This window comes from Carettochelys insculpta, chromosome 26, assembly GCF_033958435.1.
Source record: "Carettochelys insculpta isolate YL-2023 chromosome 26, ASM3395843v1, whole genome shotgun sequence".
Lineage (NCBI taxonomy): Eukaryota > Metazoa > Chordata > Testudines > Carettochelyidae > Carettochelys > Carettochelys insculpta.
In genome coordinates this window covers 4,100,282-4,123,655 of record NC_134162.1, presented here as the reverse complement: position 1 = coordinate 4,123,655, position 23,374 = coordinate 4,100,282, and the positions used below count along the sequence as shown (strand labels likewise).

Here is a 23,374-nt window from a genome sequence, read left to right as displayed (position 1 = left end):
GCCTAAAGATACTATTTCCTTCTGTTATGTATGAGCTCTTCCTAGTGCTCCTATTCTTAGGAGGGGTAAAAGTGTGTTGCTAGCCAAGGACAGACAATGAACACTGGGGAAAGGATGGGTCCTGACTGTACCAGGGAAGAGATGCTGAATCAAACCAACACTGTTCCTTGTTCATACTTAGAACTCACCTCACCATAACCACACACCACCACTTGCTTCCCTCCAAACATCACATCAGTGGTCCTCTTTAGGCTGCAGGATAGAAAGAGACCTGCGTTGGGATTAGTCAGTCTCAGTGCTCAAGACAGAACAGTCTGCATGGGGCAATACTCCAAAATGACAGCCTACCATGTGACCAGACACTGCAACATCCAACTAGGACATGGCAGAGTCTGATTTAAATGCCACAGAACCCAGAGAAAGACAAATATAACAGCATTAATTAAAGGAAGGCCTCCAAATCCTAAGATCTCCTCACAGCCAGACACCCTGAAGGGTCAGACTCACCCATCCAAGATGGACTCTCTGCAACAATATAGGTTATCAAATTTCTGTTTGGTGACAGAGTCGTTGACATTCATGGCTGGGACACACAGTTTCCCAGCCTTGGACAGCTGGTACAGCCTGTGGGGAGAAATGGCACTTCAGAAACCTTCCATTAGACACACCAGAAATCTGCCATAGCTTGGCAAAGGTGGTCCAAATTAACAGCAGGCCCCAGAGAAAGAGGAGACCACTAACTCCCTAACCCAGCACTAGTGTGGGGAGCTGGCTGCTCAGGGTGCAAACTGCCAAAGAACATGTAGATCTACAACGTGCTCAGAGCCCTCAGGACAGATGCAATCCAAAGCCAAAACATACAGCAGAGGAAGTTACTGAAAAACTAAAGCATGCACCTAGACACTCAGTGCCCAAGGTCCTTTATGATCTTCTGTCGCTTCCTGGAGACAATCGTAATGCACGTGTAAACAGAAGGGTCAGGGAAACCTGACAGCTTTTCCTCGCATGACAAGAAGAAGTACATTAACTGCTAGTCTCTTCTAGATACCATGGAAGAGCAGACACCATGGAGAACAGAAACAGCAGCAGCTGCCTCTCACAAGCAAACGAACACTGGAAGAGGGTAGATTCATGACTGTTCCAGGGTCCATTACCTGTGCACACCAGTCACACTCTCCTCCACAATGCCACGGATCTTCTTAAAAACATTGGGATATTTCTTATAAACCCAGTGAGTCAGATCTCCACCATCATCCAGGATCTAGGGAACATGAAGAGAACAGCAAAGGACACTGAGTCCTTCCACTGGCAGCAAAAGGCAGGTCACTGTCAGCTACAGAAAAGACCCTTTAAAACAGGTGGTGACTGGAGGATATCAGTGTTCTCTTTCCAGGAGTGAGATTTGTTGTGTGGATCTGGGCATATAACCTGACTCAGTTTCCACTCTATAAAATGGGAATAATTACTGACCCATCTCGCAAAGAGACTGGAAGGGCTGTTTGCTTGCTCTCTTCCAGTCTTTGACCCAAGTATCTAAATATTACGTAACCACTAAATATTGCACATGGGAGCCAAGAATTCTGTGCCCAGCCCAAAAAGGGAACCATTCCAGGGGACAGGTTTAGAAACAGCTTTGCTGACGGGCTCATTTCCTTGCTGAGGGAGGAAGACGTATCAGTCACACAGCAGGCACTAAGAAACTTGACCCCAGGGGACGTGCCACCCCCTATGAACTGCATACAATTTTCATAAGCCCCACAAGCATGGCTCTGCCAGGATCTGCTGCTGAGCTGGGAGCACAGGGACTGGATATTCCTCAATATGTACAATATCCATAGGTATTTCTCCTCCCACAGCTGATTCACCTGTCACAGGTTATAAAACACAGCATGAGAAGCACACAGTCTCTGGGAACTCCCCTTCCTGACCAGCATTCAGTCCTGTTCAATGCAGAGGGAGAATAACGTTTCACTGATATACCAAGGGACTGGTTATGCAAGAGGACAATTGGATAGCTAGTGAAAATCATAAGCTAATCTAATCTATTTTCCATTAGCAACAGCTCTTGGAAAGCAAAGTAGTGCTTTGGGGAGGAGGACAGGCAGTGAAATACTGTGCGTAGGTGGAGAAGAGAGAAGGCTGGGAACTGCTCCCATTACCATGTTGGCCTGCCAGCCGTCCATGTTAACACAACGGTCAATACACCACCAGAAATCATCCTCTGATTCACCCTTCCAGGCAAACACAGCAACACCTAGGGAGGAGACACAAAGTCACTGCTGGCAGGGAGCTGACCGAGGCCAGCAGACACAGGGGCCTGTACTGTCCCAGCTCCTTCAACCAACATTAACAGACGTCCATTACTGATAACAGGTACATCTGAAGAGCAAACTCCATCAAGGACAAGCCAAATGTTATAAACCCGCCCTCAGTTCTGGGACCTCACTGCAGGGCACTGCTGACTGCACTGAAGTAATGGATGAAGTGATTCCTGCTTACAGTCTGCACAGTGGTTTGGGATTCCCAGAAAGGCACCAAGAGAAACGTATGATGAAGTAAAAGCCAACTGGCTTACCTGCTAATTTGAAATATACAGGGGTTCAGAAGCAAGCTGTCCGGAGCATCCCAGCTTTCCCTTTGTTTAGGGGTAAGCCAGTCATGCCCAAGCAGTCCTAGAGCCCTGGAATGTTTCTCTACATGGGGCTACAAAGCGGCAGTCGTGGGAGTCTGGGCAAGCGTGGTATTTAGAGAACCACAGGCAGCACAATTTGAAACCAGCATAAGCTGGTTTCGCATCTATCCCCTCCTGCTGCTCACACTGTACTCACCAGCCTCAGCCAAAGCAGCAGCCACCTCATTCTGAGTGGAATAGATGTTGCAAGCAGACCAGCGGCACTGGGCCCCCAGCGCACAGAGCGTCTCAATTAACACCTGGAAACAGAAGCGAACCCACAGTCAGCCCAAGAGGAAGCTAGAATGTCGGCTGGGATTTAGGGAACTCCAGCTCACAGCAGGAAGGGGACAGTAACTCAGCCAGAGACACCCCCACTCCACCCTCCGGCAGTATGAAAATGGGGACAATTTGCCTCTGTATGTTAATGCAATATGGAAGCACTTTCTCGGATCCCCCAGGATTGAGAAATGTCTCAGGATTACCTGCACAGACGACAGAGAAAAGAAAAAGCCAGTCTCTGTTCTTCCTCCTCCCCTGCACCCACGAAGTCCCAAGCCCAAGGAGTACTCACCGCAGTTTGTGCTGTAATATGCGTACAGCCCACTATTTTCGCTCCAGCCAAAGGCTTCTCTCCCTGGGCCCGTTTCCTGAGTGAAATCAGAGCAGACATGTCTGTGAAAGGAACAGAAGGTTTTTAAACAAGGTTTGCTTCCACCAGCGGTTATTTCCCACACAGCCTCTTTGCCAGGTTACCGAGCCAGTGCCTTCACGCCCACCTTTCCATACCTAGAAGCAGAGTAAGGCATTTTAAAACAAGTATTTAAGGTTAAGAGCACATTATAATGCATTTTTTCATCCCCAGATTGTCACTCAGCAAGCATCTTTAGAATGGGAATTTTTCCATCTTCCATGGCATAGCCAACATATGGGTAGATTGAGTATGAACCTGAACCAGCCATGCTCCACCAAATCCCACTTAAAACTACAAGTCATAACTTTTCGTGACATCAAAAGAAATAGGCCTGCTAGTGCCACCAGCTTTACTGACTGGAAAGTGCTTTGAGATCTTTACATGGTGAACTTCCCCTTTAAAAACCATCAGACAGTTAAATGCTTCACAGCTCCTGCAACTGACAGTACTGGGTGCATGTCTTGTCATCAACACACCATTTATCAGGGGAGTTCAATTCTTCCTGCATGGCCCACTGATGCCTCAAGGAGGACATCAAGATATTTGCTGACCATAACTGGAGGATTCAGACTATACCCTGGTTTGGTTTGTGATACCAAGCAGGACTATGGCCCAGTTGCTTCAGAAGATACCTTGCTCAGCAATCTCAATCTCCCGGCGCCCGAACTCAGCCTGCTTGATGTTCTTCACGCAGAAGTTGCTGCTGCCCTTGGAGTTGGTTTGCTGCTTCTCTCGTGGGGAGACTTCATCATCAGAACTGTCTGTGTAGGATGCAGCTAAACAAGGAAAAACTCAGCATGAGCATCTCAGAGGCTCAGCAGGCCAATTACCTTCTCGTCCTCTACATTTCCAGTTAGTTTCCACTTCCTGTCATATGCTAGCACTGCAAGTGAAAACAAACATCTAATGAGATCTATACATTTAAATTCTGTAATTTCTTAAAGGCTTCTCTGTTGACAGGTTAATCACTCATGAGAGTAAATGCCAACATGAACATAAATGGTTTTAAAATTTAGCAGAACATGAAATGTTCTATAAGTGGAGCTGCTTTGGTAAGATTTTCAAAACTACTTGAAAATAGTCAAAACAATTTTAAAGGGGTTGTTTTCGGTTGGGAGAAAAAGGAAGCCCATTAAGTCTTGCAACCAGCAATAGATTCATTTTAATTGCACATTAGACAAGAGAAGTGTTCTTGTTTTCAGGATGTCCAGTTTCACTGCAAAGCCCACTCCAACAGTAAAGGTACAGGCCACTCCGAGCATTCAGGATGTAACAGAATGCAGACAGACCTGTCAGTTTCAGGTGTTAATGTGGGCTTTTGAGCACCCAGAAGACAGCACCTGGGCAAGAGGAGGTTTGGCAAGAAAACAGCTCCTCTGGACGGGCTTAGTTAAAAAAATGTGACCAGAATCTAAGACTGGAAGAAATCCCTACAATTATTTGCATTTGACATCCCACTCCCACCCCAGTTAAGTGCTTCCAATTCCAGGTAGGAGGGACGTTAGCATGAAAAGCAGCGCGTGGGGCTTAGTGGTAGAGAGGAAGAAGCCCCACACTTACCAGAGCTGTAGCTGTCAGTAGAAGACTGAGAGATGGAACGAGACAAGGACCTCCGACCAGTCTTGGTTGGGAACTTGCTGAACTCCTGCATGTCATCTGCAAACTGGATTTGCTGAGAAGTGCAAAGGAGTAAGAATTAATAGTGGACATTCACAGGAAATGCTCTAATGATTCATTCTCTTCTGTCCATGGGCTCCCTTCTCTGTTGTGGCTGCTGCAGTAACAAAACAGCATTACTCAATATTCCCTTACCAGAGCTAACAGCTCTGCCTCCCAAGGAACCAAAGTTACACTTTGCTCAATGGCTAGTCTCTCTTCAGTCATCTCTGTCATCAGCAGGTTAATGCAGCCAAGTCACCTGACACCCCAGGTTAAGCAAAGATTCCCTGTGAGCCTTGAAACATCTCCTTTAACCCTTCCCAGGCTTCCTGAGATACAAGGCAAGAATGGTAGAGCAACCTGTAAAACACAGGACACTTGGTGATCACGCATTATAGGCAAACCCAGTGGTATGCAACCCAACCCAGTTGTGACAAAAGAACAGTGTCATTCTTACAGCAGATAACACATTCACGCTATGCACTGATTTGGCTAGACTGGGTAGCAGGTAAAACTGCAAAGGCAGAGTTGGCTGAGTAGGGAGTTAAAAACTGGAGCACTAGGAACAGGTGCCTCAAGACATTTGCCCCAGGACGGAAGTATCCTGTCAACAACAAATACTACAATCCCCAAAGCTACATTACAGGGGAACCTGGCACAGTAGGGTGATAGCTAGAAAGAAAGAACATTTCAACAAAAAGCAGTTGACGTTGCATTAATGTTCAACTTCCTCTGCTATTTTTACAGATGTTTCCACTGTAATCAGAGCTCGTAGCACGCCTCTCCTTCCACTTCATCCAGCAGCGAGGCTCAGTTCAGGGCTTTATCACCTTTCTCTAGCCAGTAAAATCCTAGCACCGTAGCGCCTGAGAGGAGAAAAAAAAGAAGTGCCAGCCAGTCCCAAACTGCTTCGCAATTCAGCTTTTTGAACATACTGCACAATCAGAGTGAGAAAGTTCGTAGCAAGAATGACGTGAAAGGGAAACAAGTGCAAATTCTGGGCCCAGGATTTCAAAATCTCTTCCCCAGAATCTCTTTAAATGGGAAATAAAACTAGCTTTTCAAGGCCAGCAAATACTGGTTTATGCTCCACTTACACACGTTGCAAAAACAGAGACACACATATGATGGCAAACCCCACAAAAATCTCCACAGACCTTTTGACCCCTTCATTGATCGTGAACGCATGTGATTTAATGGCACCTCATAGGAGGAATCAAATATCCTGAGGACTGCAGATCAACAAAGATCTCCACCAAGCCAGGGCACAGGACCGTTAGTGTCCCGAAGAGAATATTAAAAGTCAACAAAGCGAAACAGCTCTGCAAAACCATTAAAACCAAATGCCTCCTCAGATGCTTTCAGAAGTGTGGAGATACAGCCTAAGATGGACCTCAGGGATGGGGAGAAACAGATGCTTCATCCAAGGGGGTTCACCTCAAGGAGAACTGGTCCACCCACTGAGCCTACGTAAACAACGGATGTAACCAGAGTTCTCTGGTAGCTGAGAGCTTGGGCAGCCACCCAGGAGATTCAGGTGCTGCTCATCTGATTAGCAGAATGCCCACAGCCGGCAGCATGCCTTTCTATTAGTGGTGCACACCCACACATGTATCAGTGCACATAAAATTTGTTCTAACCATGGATGGAAAAAACTAGAGCAAATACGATCACAGGTGTTCAGGCCAATGATCAGCTATGCTGCTGTGACCAGAAAAATCCGGCACGAAGTACTGATAAAATCTGTGCACACATGCTACACATTGAACCTTTTGGGCTGCTGCCCAGGAGAGATTCAGGTGCTGCCCAACTGATTAGCAGAGCACCCACAGCCAGCAGCGTGTTTCTACTCGTGATTCACATTGTGGGGCACATAAAATTTATTCCGCACATGGATGGAAGAAAATAGAGAGAACACCGGTAGTGTCTCCATTTTTTTTTCTTTATTTTGTATCACTTACCTTTTCTGCCTCAGTTCCCCATCTGTTAAGTTTCGTGCTACACATTGAACCTCTCTCACATGGCACCCTGGGAGCTAACCAGTACCAGATGAGAGAATTTTCCAGACCACAGGTGGTCAATATTGTCTTGCACAGGGATCTGCAACCTGTGGCTCCAGAGCCGCATGCAGCTCTCTAAGGACTTTTTGGGGGCTGCTGACGCTGTAACTGCAAAAGCGAAAAAACCCTCCAGATTATTTTCTATGCATGGTGAACATCCTGCCGTAAACATGTATTGCATCACAAAACATCGTGTGTTGCGCTGTTCTTAAAAATAGGGGATGCAAAAAGTACGGCTCAATGTTATTTATTAAGGACCATCTTGTACTCCGGTGCACTGCAGTCTTGAATGACTGAGTTTTTAACTGAATTAAAAACACGGCTCTGCTCGATATTTTGGTTGCTGACCCCTGGTCTAGCACATTAACAACGCTTCCACTGCTCACTGGGCTCTCAGAAGACATTTAAGGGTACCTCACAGCTAAAGAGCAGCACAGAACACAGAGCCAGGACTGGTGGAAACAAACTTTATGGGACCATGGGGAATTTGGCCACACCCATGATGAGTAGTCATCCGGCTAACTAACATCATGCCGGACTGTGGATGTTGCCGGACAAAAAAGTTACGGATTAGAGGTTCAACCTGTGGGGGGAGACAGCTTACATTTACCACATCAAGTGCATTCCACCTCCATTTGTCCATAACAAATAGGGCTGAAGGCAAAGAGGGAGGGGTAGTTTGTAACCTGAGCATTGGTCTTCTAAACCCAGGACTGTGAGTTCAAGCCTTGAGGGGGCCATTTAGGAATCTGGGACACAGATTTAAAAAAAAAAAAAAAATCCATCAGGGAGGGTGTTTGGTCCTGCTGTAAGTGCACGAGACTGGACTCAATGACCTGTCAAGGTCCCATCCAGTTCTGAGATATATCTATCTGCATATATTTAATAGTCTTGCACATCCCTGGACCATTTTGGCACATGGATACAGAGCCAAATTTCAAATTTAAGACCCATGGAGGATAGTATCTGCAGATTGGACACAGTCAAATCTCTTATTCACAAAAGTCTCTGATAATAGCTCATTTCAAACTTCAGTGCCACTTTCTTGACACAGCTCTTCCTAAGTGTGCTAACCTTTGAGAAGAAACTCCGAGTAACCTCAAGCTAGTGAAACAGTAGTACTGGCATCAAGAAAAACCAGAGCACAACCACTTGCACTAGATGTGGATTAAGACAGTCTTATGTGCAACCAAGGTGGTTATATGCTTTAAAGCAGTCATTGCAGGATGAAGCCTTTATTAGACTGCTCCTCCTTATCAGAATTTTTGCAGTTTGGTATGTTCTCAAGTCCGAATTTCTCAGCAGACATCACGTGACTTGTGTGCCGTAGGATGAATTTGCTTTACTGGAGTGGTTAAATATAGTTTACACATTTTGCCTCTGCAGTATCGTGCACTGATTTATTTTAGGTGGAAAATAAAGAAGCCGTCACAACCACCATGTCCTGAAGTATTTGGTTACTGAAAGCTAAAGAACAAACAGGTAGCATTAATGTACTCCATGTGCAGATCAGGCGCTGGCAAACTGACTGTAAGCTGTTAAAAAAAAATGCACTAAATTTTCAGCCCAGAAACAGTTTGTTGGACTCTGTTCATGGCCTATTGCCTGTAGCAATCTTCCTCAAAGAAGGTGTGGGGTTATTTAAGCTGATTGGAGGAAGAACTCATACACAACATTACTGACATATCTTCAGGGAGAAAGGTCAGCAGCTTTAAAAATTGCAAGCTCCCACTTCCTCCAAGAATTTAAAACCAACATGGGAGGGGTGCCCCCGAAGCAGCTGTAGACATTAAACCATCTTAAAATACTAGTTTGAGAATTTGCTTGGACTGTGTTAGGGGTGGGATGTTTTCAGGGCTGGGAGCCTGGGAGGAGAAAACCACACCATGGACTTTGGGGAAAAAAGCAGATAACCACTTCAGTTTGTCAGTCAAATGCTTGGACCACTGCTTTTGAAGCTCTCATCCCCCAAATCAAAGGGCTCTGTAACCACCAGAATCATTGGAAAAGCCTCTTCCTAGTCCAAGGGCGATTTTAAAATAAACCCTCCTCAACATGAATATTCTCTTGGGAAAAAAAGGTTACCTTCAGAGGTCATGGAGTCCAGTCCCCTGCCCTCACTGCAGGGCCTATCACTATCCCTGAGAGACTTTTTTATTTATCTAAACTATTTGCCCCAGATTCCTCAATGTCCCCCCTCAAGGACTAAACTCACAACCCCGGGTTTAGCAGGCAAATGCTCAAATCACTGAGCTATCCCTCCCCCATACTTGTTCAGGGACTGAGCAGAAGCAGGAGAGGTTGTGTAATGGCCTATTGCTAACCCACAGTGTCCCTTTGCAGTTACCAGTGCTGCGTGGATGATCACAGCTCAGCCAGCCAACTCCCCTTTTCCCGTTCCTAATGCTGTCCCCCCGGCATATCCTTTGCATCAGGTTCTGGGCAAATACCATGTTCATTCTCAAAAGAGTCCCTCTCTTGGCACTGACACCAAGCTCTTTCAGTTCTAAAAAAGGCGAGTTTGGATCCAGGGAAATTGGTTGCTAAAGAAACCAAGTGCTGAATTAACCACAGTAATCCCTGCACCAGCTTTAACAACGCTCATCTGAATTCTGCAGCTTAGCAAAGTCTGCCATCTCTAAAACTATGATCAAATATTGCAAGCAGCTTACTAATCAAATACATTATTCCAGCATTAAACCCTCTTCGAACCCACTCTGCAGCAAACTAGCAGGTGTTTCTTGACTGGCTGAGAAGGAGATTCTACCCAAGAGACAGGTCTGACTGCTGCACAGGCAGTGACATTCTCCACTTAATTCCAGCACCCTACTTGTTCATGTGCTGGGATCTCTAGCTGGCATTAAGGGGAAAATCCTCATTGTAATCTCTCAAACTCCAATTACATACTGACTGCGCAAATCTCTCCTGCGTGGCACTGCTGAGGAATGCAGCCAAAGTCAGTCTCCTCTAGGTGGACTAGGTTTGCTTGTAAGGCTCAGAAACCAGGTAGGTTGGTTCTTCCCAGAGAGGGCTGGAAAGCAGGGCTTTTGTTGTGGACACAGGCAGCTGTTGGCTTCCATAGCCAAAAGAAATCTTCAGAATATCTTTTTTATTGGAACCCAAACTTCTCACTCTGCTGGAAATGGCTTTTCCAACTAGGTGGAGCACAGTGTTTAATAGCAAAGAAAATATTTTTAATCCCAGCATGTCAGTACTAAGTAGGCAAAACAACATAATACTTTGCTTTCATGCACAGCTTTCTATGAATACAGCTCAAAAGAACGTTAGAAAAGAAAGTCAGCATGGCCTTTTTACAAATGGAGAAATAGGGGCACAGAGAGAGGAAGTAACTTGACCAAGATCACACAGCAAGACAGAGGCGGAGGAAGGATTAGAACCCAGGTCCACTCTAGTTTTCCACCCATAGGCCACACTAGCCACAATTACTTCAGGATGCACTTCTAAAGAGAGTCTCATCTGTCAACCTTTAAATCTGCCACTATGTATACACGTATACATACAGAGAGACAGAGAGATCTAGTAACAAGCATTAACCAATGTTTATAGGCCCTAACCAGCACAGGGCACCACAAATGCAGGTTTGGAACCTTAGTTTTAATTACACTTGCTCAGTGCGTCCCCCACCCCACCCCCAAAAAAAGGGGAGCTGGTACTCAGCCAGCTCACCCCCCTCCCCCTGCCAGGGTTCCCATGGCTGGGGCTGCCGAAGTGCCGGTACTAAATACTGGCACAAAAAAAGCACTATAGTTGTCAATAACTGAAAGGTACAATTCCTCACAATCAGTGACACCGGAGGAAGTTCGACTATTTCAAGCAGTTCTAACGCTTTCTAGGTAATAGCCACTTATTTCTAAGTGCAACAATGGAAGCAGTATTTAATTTTGCTTGGTCTATGGCAGAAGGACAGAAGACAAAGACATTCTGACCTCTCCAGAGACAGTGCTGTGTTGAGAAAGACAAAGGTCAAGATGACCCCCATTCTCACTTAACCATTCGAAACTAATGCTGGAAACATGGGCCAGTTATGCCACTAGACACTTTCATTCTCTATCATTGTGCAGCATGACAGGGCAACCTCAATGGCACGCTGCAGTCTTACTACAGTAACGGCTTCTGCACTGATTGGTATCCCTCAGTCTGCGCAGGAAAGCCTCAGCCTAATGCTGTGCTGTATTCACTCGTGGCCAATAACAATCAGACCAATGAATAAAAAGCCCTTAGCTTTTCATTCGTATAACAAAAGACAGGCAAGTAGGTGCTGTACCTGGGCTGGTAAGTTTCTTTGCAAGTTTTACCTGTCTGCTCTAGTCAACCAGCAACTCATCAGCGCAACACTCACAGTTCTTCCAGCAACACATTTATCCTTCATGGGTCGAAAAGCACCTGGCTTTTCTCGCTGTTACTTAGTGGGAGTGCTACAGTTCTCTGAGATCATGAGTGAATTTAGGCAAGTTAAATCACTTTCCCTGGAACTGTTGGCTACATATGACTTGCTGCATGTAATTTCTGTACAAATATAATTTGTTTTATACATGTGATTCTTATAAAAGCACTTTGAAACCAGCCCCAGTGCCCATTCTCCTAGAATGAACTGGAGCTTAAGAGAAAATACAAACTGATCCCAAAGCACCACTTGGGGAGGGGAGCAGACTGTACCCTTAGTTACTAGCACCTAACAACTCCACACCAATTTCAGTGACTGATACGGGGAAAATCAAGTGTCCAATGACAATTTGACAGGAGGGGAATTCAGTGTTTTAATTTTCACATCTGTTACATGGCTGAGGTAAACTCAAAGGAGGACCTTGGGCAAACCTCGACCTGCTAACCCAGGAAAACAAAACCCTGCTTTGGCGATATTAGGATGTTACCACGTGGTAAAAAGCGTATTTTCCTGATGAAGTCAGTATCTATGGGAGAATTTGGCTGCCAAGGGGTTATTACCGGCAATACTATGCAAACCAGAAAGAGCCCTACTTGATTGTCAGATCCCAGGCTGCATTAGTATGGCTGGGAGGTGGGCCGGGGGGGAAGCACCCTTTGCCAGCTGAGAAAAATACTATCAAGGTACGAATGTGGAATCTCAAAAACTTCATCTCTACCCACTCGTCAGACTTAATCACACCAAGAGCGCACACAGAGACTTGCCCATCAGACTGATACTGCAACCAAGAGAAAATGGAGGTGTTTGTTCTTCCCTGGCACTGCCACTGAATTTGGCACCTTCTCCACTTGTTTGAGAGCAAGGCAGCAACCGTACAACCACCTTCCCTCTGGAGATAGCAGAAACCTGGCAACAGAGAGCTCCAGATGCAGTTGCGAGCATAGTGTTCTCTTGATTTAGTCTGTTCTCCCTAACAATAACTTGCTGGCTCTGGAGACGATACTGGTTGCACTCTGAACTCCAGGTCACATCCATTATGCCCTGATGTTACCTGATCTTTTACAGGTTACTTTTTCATTCTGAGACTATAACTGTAAACTTCATCAGAATAAAAGGTTCAGAATCAGACTGCACCCATCCTCTTTGATGACACAAAGCCCAGCAGCAAGGACAGAAAACCACATATTTGCTTCTGTAATTCACATTTGCAGTTACTGATTTTACCAGGTCTGGAAAACTATCTTGAAATGCTACTGATTAATTATTCCAAAGAAAGTTCGTTTTTGCAGCATGTTTTCCTCCTTGGAGGAAAGAACGGTTTTCTTGTAAGAAGCAGGCTCTCAGTGCTTGCAAGTTCAGAAATTTTTAAACAATGATTACTTTAATTCACGTATTTTCAGAAGAAAATTGTCATATTAATAACTCAAGCCACAAGGAGAGAGGGAAGAACGTTCCCATCCATCCTGTTCATTTCTGAAACACAAGCACCTGGTAAATCCTCAGACAGGCAAGAATTTGGTCAACATGCAGCTTCTTTCTATGTCAAGAACAGGAGCAAGCTAGCAGCTTAATTCATGGCCATCACCTAACAACATTATTACGCACACCAAAGCAATCAATTCTCAGGATGCAGATCTGACATCCTAACTCCAGTTCAGAGGACAGTCCATTTAAAATACAATGCATCGGGCATAGCCACCTACTGTACTTTTCTACCTGGATAACGTTCATAACTCACAACCATCACTGCTCCATTCTGCCTAGATGAGTCTAGTTCTTTGGGTGATTCCTGCCCATGACATGTCCCTGTATCCCTTACTGTCTTCCCCCTGAAAGCAGTGCATTAAATAGAATAGGGCAGCTGCGAGTGTCTACTGCAAGGTTAGACTGATAGCTAACAGCTGCTTTCTTCCCCAGTTCTGAAAACAGGGAGCTATAATAGAAGACCTCAGCGCTGCAGTTCTCTGAACGGAGGGGACTGGTTGCTTCACATGGCTGCACCATGCCGAGTAGCCTCAAGAGCAACCCATTGTGCTTCAGACAGTAAGTTTCCTACTCGGGAGTCTTGATGTCAGGGACAGGAACTGCTGCTGACCCTCTTTTGTCAGTACCAGTGGGACCCCTGAATGGATCCATTTCCACAAAGCTGGTTTAGTTAAGGAACAAGTGCACGAAATATTGCTGTGCTGTGCCAGGGCTGCATTCCTGACCATCAGCACTGAGCCATACCCTCTCTCCCTCAAAAGACTGAGCTGTTTGCCAATGTCCTTAGGCCCACTCTGCCCTAGTTGTGGAGTTGGAGTTACACAATTCTCTTTTCCCACAATCTCCTGAAGAGATCATTTGTATAGTCCTTAAAAATATCCAAGAATGGCGTACTCAGGCAAATCACAGCCAAAGCCAGGACAAATCTAGGTAGCAGTTTGCAATTTAGGGCCTTCTACTGCTCTATTCAGGGGCCAGTAGTGCCACTGCAGACACCCAGTAGATCTAAGTGTTTAACGTCAAGGCCTCCCTACTCTGACTTAAAAGCTGCCCAGAGACCATCATTACTTTCTGTAGCACAAATGGCACTGGTTATGGAGCAGGAACCACAACTAGCTCCCGGATTTCGGGATTCCTAAGTCGCACACAACCAAAATCTGTCAAGATTCAAAGAGAAGTCTCCTCCTCCTGCAAGAAGGTTAAAGGCTTTCACAAGAATGGGAAGTCCAACAGAGAATAAGACAATCTTTAAAAGAAGAGAGCAAGTTACAAAAGGTTACTGGGGCAAAAAATGGCTTCTGATTTTTAATCGTCATATGATACACGCAAAGAGGTGGTTATGGGAAAAATATAAACAGAACACAATCTTAAATAAAATAAATGTGATCTTAAGGGTCTGGTGGTTAAAGAGTAACTAAGAACAGGAACAATTACTACTTTATAAAAACTTCAGGGTCAAAGTAATTCATTCTTCAAGGAGCACAGGCCAAGTTTTCGCCACCCAAGGGAGAGATAAAGTATGCACCCCTTGGACTCTGGGAAGGATTTTAGAGCAGGAGATTGCGGAGATTATAAGGATTGGGATCAATTTTTAAAACTGTGTCATGTAAAATGCCCAGGCTGGGACTGTTGAAGGAGACTGACACTTTGCTTTAAACTCTCACCTGCAGTTGCAGCTTATCTCTGCATATAGGCAAGGTAGTTAAATTAGTGCAACAGTGTAGGCCTAATCTGACAAACTTTGCCTTTAGAGCACTCGTTTTTAACCAAACCCATTTTAAAACCAATTTAAAGTTAAACCAGAGTAATTCTGAATGTCATGAAGTGCAAAGAGTGTGCGCATTTTGTAAAAAGGCCACTTAATCTCCCTTTGCATTACTCAGCAACAAGTGATCGCCACCATTCTTTGCATCTCTGGAAGAGCCCAACCTTAAATAAAAGGTCTGTTTTTCAGATGTGGAGACCACCACCCACTAACGGCGGAGGGTGAGGAGAGCGAAGGTGTCTATCTTTACAGCCACACTTGACCCTGTTACCCATTATGCCAAATAGTAAAAATGAAGTGACTTTAAACGAATAACGGTAGTTTAATCACATCCCCAGGCAGAGCAACTATAGAATTAGGAATGTTACTTAATTCTTGTATTAATGTCACACTGTGGTAGCAACTGCCTTGTCAGTGAGGTCTACTAAGCTTCAGTTGTCAAAGGCTGAGGTTTTTTTGTTTGTTTTAATAAAAGCTACCTTTTGAACTGAGGAGTTCACACTTGCTCTTCAGCCATAGATTAGCTTTCCCCCAAGCATGTATACTGTACAAAGTTGCATCTGATCTTATCTATGAGTGCAACTTTTTATGTGCACTGACTTTCTCTTGAGCGACCTGCACACCTTACAGGGAACACTAGTTACACAATACTGCACACATGCATACAACTGCAACAGTATATATCACACATGGGCAAGCTGAGTCAGTATACCATTTAAGATGGACCCCATGGTTACTATGTGGATATAATACAAAACAATGCAATCATCCTGGAGGGTTGGGCTAAGTTTGCTGCACCAATAGTAATTGAATCTTTACCTTTAGGCAGTAAAGTCTTATCAGTGTTGAATTAATGTAATTTTAAGTCTTTAATTCATAACTGTTTGGGGATCAATTGCTTCAAGCTGCCACACCTGCTGCACAATAAGGCTGCTATTTTGCTTACCAGGCTAAATGTGTGGCAGTGTGGAAGGAGCTGCAATATAATGTTAATCAGCATCAGAACAAAAAGTATGTTTAAAGGTGACCAGAAAAGGAAAATATACACAAGTCTTGTCCCTTTTTGGTCACGAGGCTGAAAAACCTACCTAAAATTTGCAAGAGACCATTGCGCTTTGCATTTTAAAAAAAAAATTTACACTTCAGAGAGTTCAGGCATACCAAGTCTTGGTTTCCCCAGAGATGCTAAAGGTCTCTCTTTCAAAAGACCCAAAGATGGGTTATACGATCACAAGAAGAGTGGTTGCTGAATCTTTAACAAAGATAACTTTCCATCCAGCTGGGTTAGGTGTTTGATTCATATAGCAGAAATGAACAACAACAAAAGTTTTAAAAAGTACATTGAAAAGTCGCTTCCCTTTCCAAATACTTCGGACTTAACTTTCTTTATTAGCTCTCCAGTCATACATAGACTCCTACACGGTAGACACAGGTACAAGTTATTTACTGTAACCATTCAGGCTTTACATTATGGACCTGAACTCTATGGTGCCAGAGATGTACAAACAGAGCAAAATCCCTTCCCCAGTGAGCTTTCTCCTTATACTCCAAAGATGAAATCACTCTCAAGAGAGGGCTACAGTATATTAGCTCCAATGCCAGACTTTGAAGTCCCTCAAATGAAAATGTATCCTAACATTAAGCATTGTAATATAATTGTACTTTTTTCCTATCTCAGCATCTAAAAGCAAAGCTCTGCAATACTGACAGCCTAAAATGGGACCGAGAGCAGGAATAAGCCACTGACGTGATTTTGGCCAAACCGCTGTGATTGGTACCAGCAGAAAGACATTGATAAGCAAAGAGGCAGGTTAGATGCAAGTGATTCTTTGGCAGCAGCCTGTCAGCATCACCATAAGCAGCACAGCCTCAGAGTATGTGGTGCACAAAGATAAAAACAAAGCCAGGCCTAACCCCCTGAGCCTCCTCTGGGGAAAAAGTTAAGATTGCATCTTGGCTAGCAGATCATCAGTGAAGAGTTCAAGCAAAGGTGAGTGTGCGTCCCACTGCTGAGGTCTTGTTCCCATCCAAGGCAATCTGTGTGCAGCCTACTGAACTCACTGGGACTGGAAAGTAACATTTCACTCCACCAGTCAGATGCATGAGCCTGAACGGCCACAGACTTGCTATCCCGGACAGACTTCAACCCATAGCCACACTGTGGTAGACATCTGTTCTCTGAAACACTGAGATTGCCTCTCTATCCAGTAGCACTCGTGTAGTTAATGAAACCTGAGCTTTTTCTCACTCTGAAGAGGGCTAGTATTTCTCCTACCTCAATCACTGGGATCCAGTGTGCGAGTTTCCCTACCATTCATTACTATCTAGGCCAGTGGGTGGAGTATAGGTCTTGTGTCTCCTAATGCAGCAACCATGCTTCACAAGAACAAGACAGCATCTTTGCCAACTGCATTTAGCAGATCAAACCACCTCCGATGTGTGACTCTTGCTCCCCAAAACCAGCTCTTGTAACTGTCTATGTCAGTGGGATACAACACAAGAGAATTTCAGCAACAAAGCTCTTCACTGCAGCTAACTAAGTGATAAGAACAAAGCGCTTAAATACTGCACAGGCCCATTGAGCCAGGGGAAGTGGGGTAAGGGGTGGGGGGGGGCAGCAAGTGTGGCAATTGTACTGGGACCCAGCACTTCGCAGGGGCCTGGAGTTCCCAGTTCGCAGGGGCCTGGAGTCCCCAGTTCGCAGCAGCAGTCAGATCCCCAGCCCTCTTTGAATTGCTGGCAGAGCGCTGCACCACTTGCCTCTGAGGGCTTGGGGTATGGGAGGAAAGGATGCCACGGTCAGAGCAGGTTCCCACACCTGCCGGAGGCATGGAGCCAGGGTCCCCCACACCTTGCCTTGGAGCCCAGAGTGGCTGTCGGTCCTGTGGATGGTCCATACACTCTTCTAATCTGGATTCGGTTTCAATAAGTCAGCTGAGACAGACCTGAGAGACACCTTCACCATGCTTCCTTATACGCTTTCATTTAGAACAGCAATTCCCAAAGTGTGGTCCATGGCTCAGAACCAGTCCTTGGGGGAAAAAACACTGATCCTTAGAAAACAGACAAATTATTGCTCTGTACTATTATTATTATGAATAAATAACAAACAGGGGAAATTTATTCATTTTTAATTTTTTTTTATTATGCATTTATATTTTTGGGCCGCAAAAAAACGTACTGAAAAAAAAAAAACAGGTCCCAGCTACATAAAGTTTGGGAAACCCTGAGTTAGGAGCACAAAGTGCTGGTTTGCAGAGGCCCATGGCCACTGCTTTATATTCTCCAGTCAAGAGCACACAGACACTCCTATGTGCTACCAGAGAGCACCCACAGGGAAATCTACTCAAGATAACTAGCCATGCACAGCAATTCCTCCTCCTGCTGGGGAATGAATCAGCCCAGTAACCTGTCAGTTAAGCTCCTGCTGTAAGTGGGGTCATCAGGAGTCAATGTTTATCTTGCCTCCACCTGATCACAAGATGAAATGCAACAGCCCAGGGAACTGCAGCTAGGAGATCACTGGTGAACTGGTTGTTTTACATAGGAAGATTGAGGCCACTTTGTATGTATACAGTGTCTTGATCCAAGTTCAATAGGAATTGGCAAAATATGCTCATTCCAAACAAGCCCAGCTGGAATTAATCCTCTCCTTGGGGTACCAGGAAAGAATGTGCAATATTCTGACCCCAACTTCTCATGAAGCGGGCTGAGGGGCTAGGGAGCAATCCTGGAAATATCCACAGCACCTAGGTCCAAGCCACAGGAAAGCAAAGTAAATCTTTGCAAGACAATGCAGAGAAAACTGCCTCCAGGCTGTTCTCAGGCAGCCTCCAGCCACCTCCCTCATCTGAAGAAGCCTGAAACAAGACCTATTGGTACAGGCACCTGCTACGTCACTCTGTTTTTTATGAATTCTACCACCACCTTAAGAGTACCAGGATGGCACTGAGATGTGATGTTTTGTCAAGGCTAACAGAAGGCAGCACAGAAGCAATGCCCACTTCCCCTGCACAGCAGGCTTCTCTTTCTGCATTACAATGCTGCCTGTTTGAGTAATGGGAACATCATGTCCTTGGCCAGAAAAGTCCCTTCTCTGCTACAAACCCGAAGTAAACAGATTCTACAGCAGCAATGGGCCTGTTACCGAGGTCACGATATTGATCAGCCAGTGAAATTAAAATTCACAGTTCAGCTGGCCCGATGCGACAGGGCAGCTGGGTAGCCCCATGGGCAACATGAATAGCAGCAATGTCCATGTCATACCTTCTTAAAGGCACAATTCCCACAATACTCTAGGTGCAGCAGAAGGTAGTTTTCCCAGTGCAGAGACAGCCTCGATTTTAAGAACAAACTGGCAACAGCTGCTGCTCAGAACTCACTCTACAGGCTCTGCAAGGCCGAAAACCACCTCTCTGCTTGGAGCCTCCAGGCTCTGCATTATACATCTGCCTCACGTCCGCTCTCCCACAGAGTCCAGGTCAACAACTGTTCTTGGCTCAGGTGGAGCTATGTTTAGCCTTTGGAAAAAAGGGGCATATTTCATAACACTTTACTGACAGTTAAATAAATATGACCTGAGCATAAGTAAATTTTAATATAGGGCTGCTTAGCTTTACAAAGACATGGTTAATATATTGATAAAGCCATTAAGTCCACACCACTGGCATTGGTCAAATCTGCCAGATTCTAGTCAGTGCTGGTATCAAATGAGGTGAATACCTTTCTGGTGTGCTAATCATACATTGGTGCCCCTCACTGTTGTCTTCAGGTTTTATTCTCTCCATTACAAAATGCTCAACTGATCAGAGCGCTTAACAGGAAATTCAAGAATCTTGTCACAAAACGTAACATCTGATGCACCTGCAGTGCAGACCATATAAACATAATGCACTGAGAGCTGTACAAGAAAGAGGCCTCCTTTAAAGGCAACATCCTGTTTAAACCAGACAAACTATACTTAACAGAGTTCTATTTGCACAATTTTATTCCCCCCTTCAGTAAACAACTGATTTCCCACTCTACTTGGTAGACATTGAAAACAGGATCTTCCATATGTAAAACAGGTGAACAGACAACGTGCTGCTACAAATTTCAAATGTTTACCTCCAACAGTCAGTTTGAACCTACCTCTGGAGAGTAGATTCCCACAGCAAGATTGAGAAACCCTTAGCAATTGGGAACAAATGGACTCAAACACCATCCAAGCTGGAATCCAGCTGTGGAAAGAACTGTCAGGATCCCAAAGAAAGTATTGTTATAGCCTGTTCCCTGCAGAAAAACAACCTTCCATTTCGGGAAGAATTGAAAAAAAAAACAATGCCCCTCTATCACAAGTAGATTTCCCATGCTCATTTAACACTGTTTGTTTGAAGAGTCTCAGGGCCTCTTGACAGGGCTTGATAACTAATCAGAATGGAGCAGACAAGGAAACTATTCAAAAAGGGATGTACCTGCATGGTCTGTGATCCCTAATCTTTTAGAACTGGGTTTTTGTAAGGAGGAGATTCTTGAGAATCCTGACAGAGGAGCTCCAAAGGAGAATAGGGAATAAAGAGAGAAATGTAATAACCTTCTCATGTCTGAAGATCATGCATCATAAAGTTGGAAACGAAGCCTACGTCCCAGTGGCCACAGCAGTGGATATATCAAGAATGAATGGACTTGATCTCTGGAATCCAAGGACAAACCAGAAAGGATGCAGATCTCGGTCAATGGGACCCCAGAGTCACCACAATCTAGATGTGCAAGAATGGACCCTCTTCAGGGTCTCCATATCAGCTATGATCCACTGCACCTAAACTTATGTAGAATTGTTTCAGAATCTATGTTGGTGGATCTGAAGTGCCAGATCACTTCCTGCCCTTGGAAAGAATCACAGGGATTCACATATATACACCCCTCACCCCACCACAACCACAGTAGAGATGCACAGAAGGTTCTGCTCAGCTCCCAAGAGAACCTATAGCAAGTGACTATACAAATCAAACAAAGTCTGGTTCAATTTAAGTTCTTTGTTACAGAGTCAGAAAGGAGATAAACAGTAGACTAATGAAATATACGGAATACACTACTAGCTGTGAAGACCAATGCTGGCAGAAATATAAAAGGTTCTGCAATATCAGAAATATGGAAATGAACAGAGTAAGATTCAATTTGGAACAGGAGTGTTTGTACTTATAGAAACTTATATGTTTGTTCAGGAACGGGAGAAACTTAAAAAGCACTAATGCTGAGAGCAACTTGTTTCAGATCACAGTTGGAAGAAAGGCCATTAACACCTGGCTGTGCGCACAGAAGCAAAAGATGACAACTCCTTTCTTTATGGGTCTCTTGGAAGATCACCTGGAATATTGCACCCAGGCTTGGGAAAGTTGTTACCAGGCAAGCTAAGGGTAGGATAATCAGGAAGAAAGTCAGGAAGCAGCAGATAATTACTTAAGGAAGAATGACAAGGTGAGTGAAGTAGTTATCTTTCCTTGGACCTAAAGCAGTTGGCTAGGTAAAAGATACTACCTTACCAACCTTGCATGTCTTGTAACTGGGGACAAACAGCTACAATAAAGCCACACACAATTAAGGAAGAACAACACTTAAATCCACTACGTCTGGCTAGACAGTGAACAAGGGTAAGTTTTCACTACAGAGGTAATCTTGGCTTCTTACTGGGTTTTAGCAATAACCCTCCCACCATCCAAAGAAATACCCTAACCCAGGTCTGGAAGTAATTTAAACCCAGGCTTTCTTACCCAGCTGGGGACGTGAGGTAGAAGGCAAGCTTTGCTTTACATTGAGAAACAGGCTTAATAACTCAAGTGCTAATAGTCCTTCAATGGCATCCCACAATTCCTCCTGAAGAACAGACACAATTGCAGCAATTGACAACTCGCTAGGAAAAAATCCTAGAGCATTTCAGTGTAACGTGACCAGATGTTATGTTGGATATAGAAGCCACTTGTGTGTCCACTGTACATATTGTCACCAAATATTGTGCCAAGGCGGCTGTATGAGGCGTGTAATGAAAGCTGATGATGCCCAGAAGCTATGTATGCTATTTATATGTCTGTGCCATACTTGTATGTAAAGTTATAGATTTTAGGCCTGTAGTTGTATGAGGAATGTTTTAGTGCTAAGAGTACACAATGGGAGGTGTGGGGGCCTCTCCAGCCAAGAAGTTGGACTAAGACAAAGGAACAGATGCCCAGATGGCCAATACACATATCAGGTATGTGGGTCTTTTCTCCTGGGTTGCAATGAAGGGCAACACAGCACAGTAACCCACCTGGTCAGGTGGTAAGCCAATTCCTATGGGAGAAGAAAGGGATTTTCACACCGCTTAAAAAAAACTATAAGATGGGCCCTGGCAGGGACTACCTTTGTTCTTCAGTCCTCATGAGTTAAACCTGTCTGGACTGGGGCCCCACCTCTCAAAAGGATGCTTGCAAAGACTTTCAAGAATCAGCAGATAACATCACTGACCTGAATCAATATCTGTAACTGATGCACATAAAATATTGCTTTAATGTTAATGACTCTCTAGATTTTTAGATCTGAAAGGTTAGCAAGCATACTGTTTTGGGTAAGATCCAAGTATATGCTGACCAAGGACTGTGGCTGTACCCTTTGGGGCCCAGAAGAATCTGTGTGGTGCTGGTGAAATAGGTTTTAAGAACCTTTCACCTGAGGAGGGCATTGTTGATCTGGGCTGGTACAGCAGCTGGGAAATCTGTAGGTTTGCTTGTGTGGCTTCTGCTTGGCCAGTGGGGGTGGCAGAGGTGCTTTTGTGGCTGGTTTGATTTGCCTTGCCTTAGAAAGAAAGAAATCCCAACCTGGGGCTGTAAGTGGCCCAGTTTTAAACAAAGATACCGTGCTTTGATTTCCTTAGCTGTGCCCAGAAACCCCTCATATTACATTCAGAACAAAGAATCATAGGATATGCTTCCAGTCTCACATGGGCAAGTGTGCATACTCCGACAGGTAGGGCTCTGCAGTGGGGATTCTTGTTAACCCAGCTTCTCAGACTGGAGGCCAATCACCTGGGTTAATTGTGTTCTGTGGATATAACCTATAGGAAATGGCGAGGTGAAGATATAAGCATCTCCAAGTATCTGAAGAGTGAGGAAGAATTCACAGGTCATAAGTTAATCACAGCAAACCTATATCCGTGAAATTCAGAATGACCCGTAGGGAAAGCTTTGACAAGGAAATCCATTGGATACATTGTGACAGCCACCAGGGATTAATGGAGGAAGCCCCAAATGTATTGATCCTAGAGGGAAGAAATCTCACGGTGGACCGGGGGTAGGGGGAAGGCATGGCAGGAGAGCCTTTCCAGATCTAATTTCTATCACACTTGAGAGAAGCCAAGAAATACATCTCAGAACTCATTTCCTTTCCAGATTGTCAGTGTCTTGATTCACGGCCGACACAACAGCCAGCAATCCAGCAAGGGCTTAATGGGAGTAAATCATACCCCTTGGGAGTAAACTTGTATTTGCAGAAGGAAGCTGTGTGGAAATTCTGCCCTGGGAAGGACACAAATAAACTTATCCACAGAAGGGCAGACACACCAGGAGCAAACAGGCCCCATTTATCAAGACTAGTCAGCACCAAGGAAAGCACCAGAGACACAAAA

The 23,374-nt window shown here is 44.7% G+C and overlaps 1 protein-coding gene across 2 annotated transcripts in view; it reads right to left on the bottom strand.

Annotated features, from left to right (window-relative positions):
* AHCYL1 (adenosylhomocysteinase like 1) overlaps window positions 1-23,374 on the bottom strand; it is a 40,618-nt gene that overhangs the window by 11,385 nt on the left and 5,859 nt on the right. For both annotated transcript variants that reach the window (XM_074977455.1, XM_074977454.1), the window contains exons 2-9: window positions 4,926-5,037; window positions 3,998-4,141; window positions 3,246-3,346; window positions 2,829-2,931; window positions 2,160-2,254; window positions 1,155-1,261; window positions 508-624; window positions 189-252 (exon numbers count right to left, since the gene is read on the bottom strand). In XM_074977455.1, coding sequence (XP_074833556.1) covers window positions 189-252; window positions 508-624; window positions 1,155-1,261; window positions 2,160-2,254; window positions 2,829-2,931; window positions 3,246-3,346; window positions 3,998-4,141; window positions 4,926-5,037 — 843 coding nt within the window. The remainder of the gene's footprint in view (window positions 1-188; window positions 253-507; window positions 625-1,154; window positions 1,262-2,159; window positions 2,255-2,828; window positions 2,932-3,245; window positions 3,347-3,997; window positions 4,142-4,925; window positions 5,038-23,374) is intronic.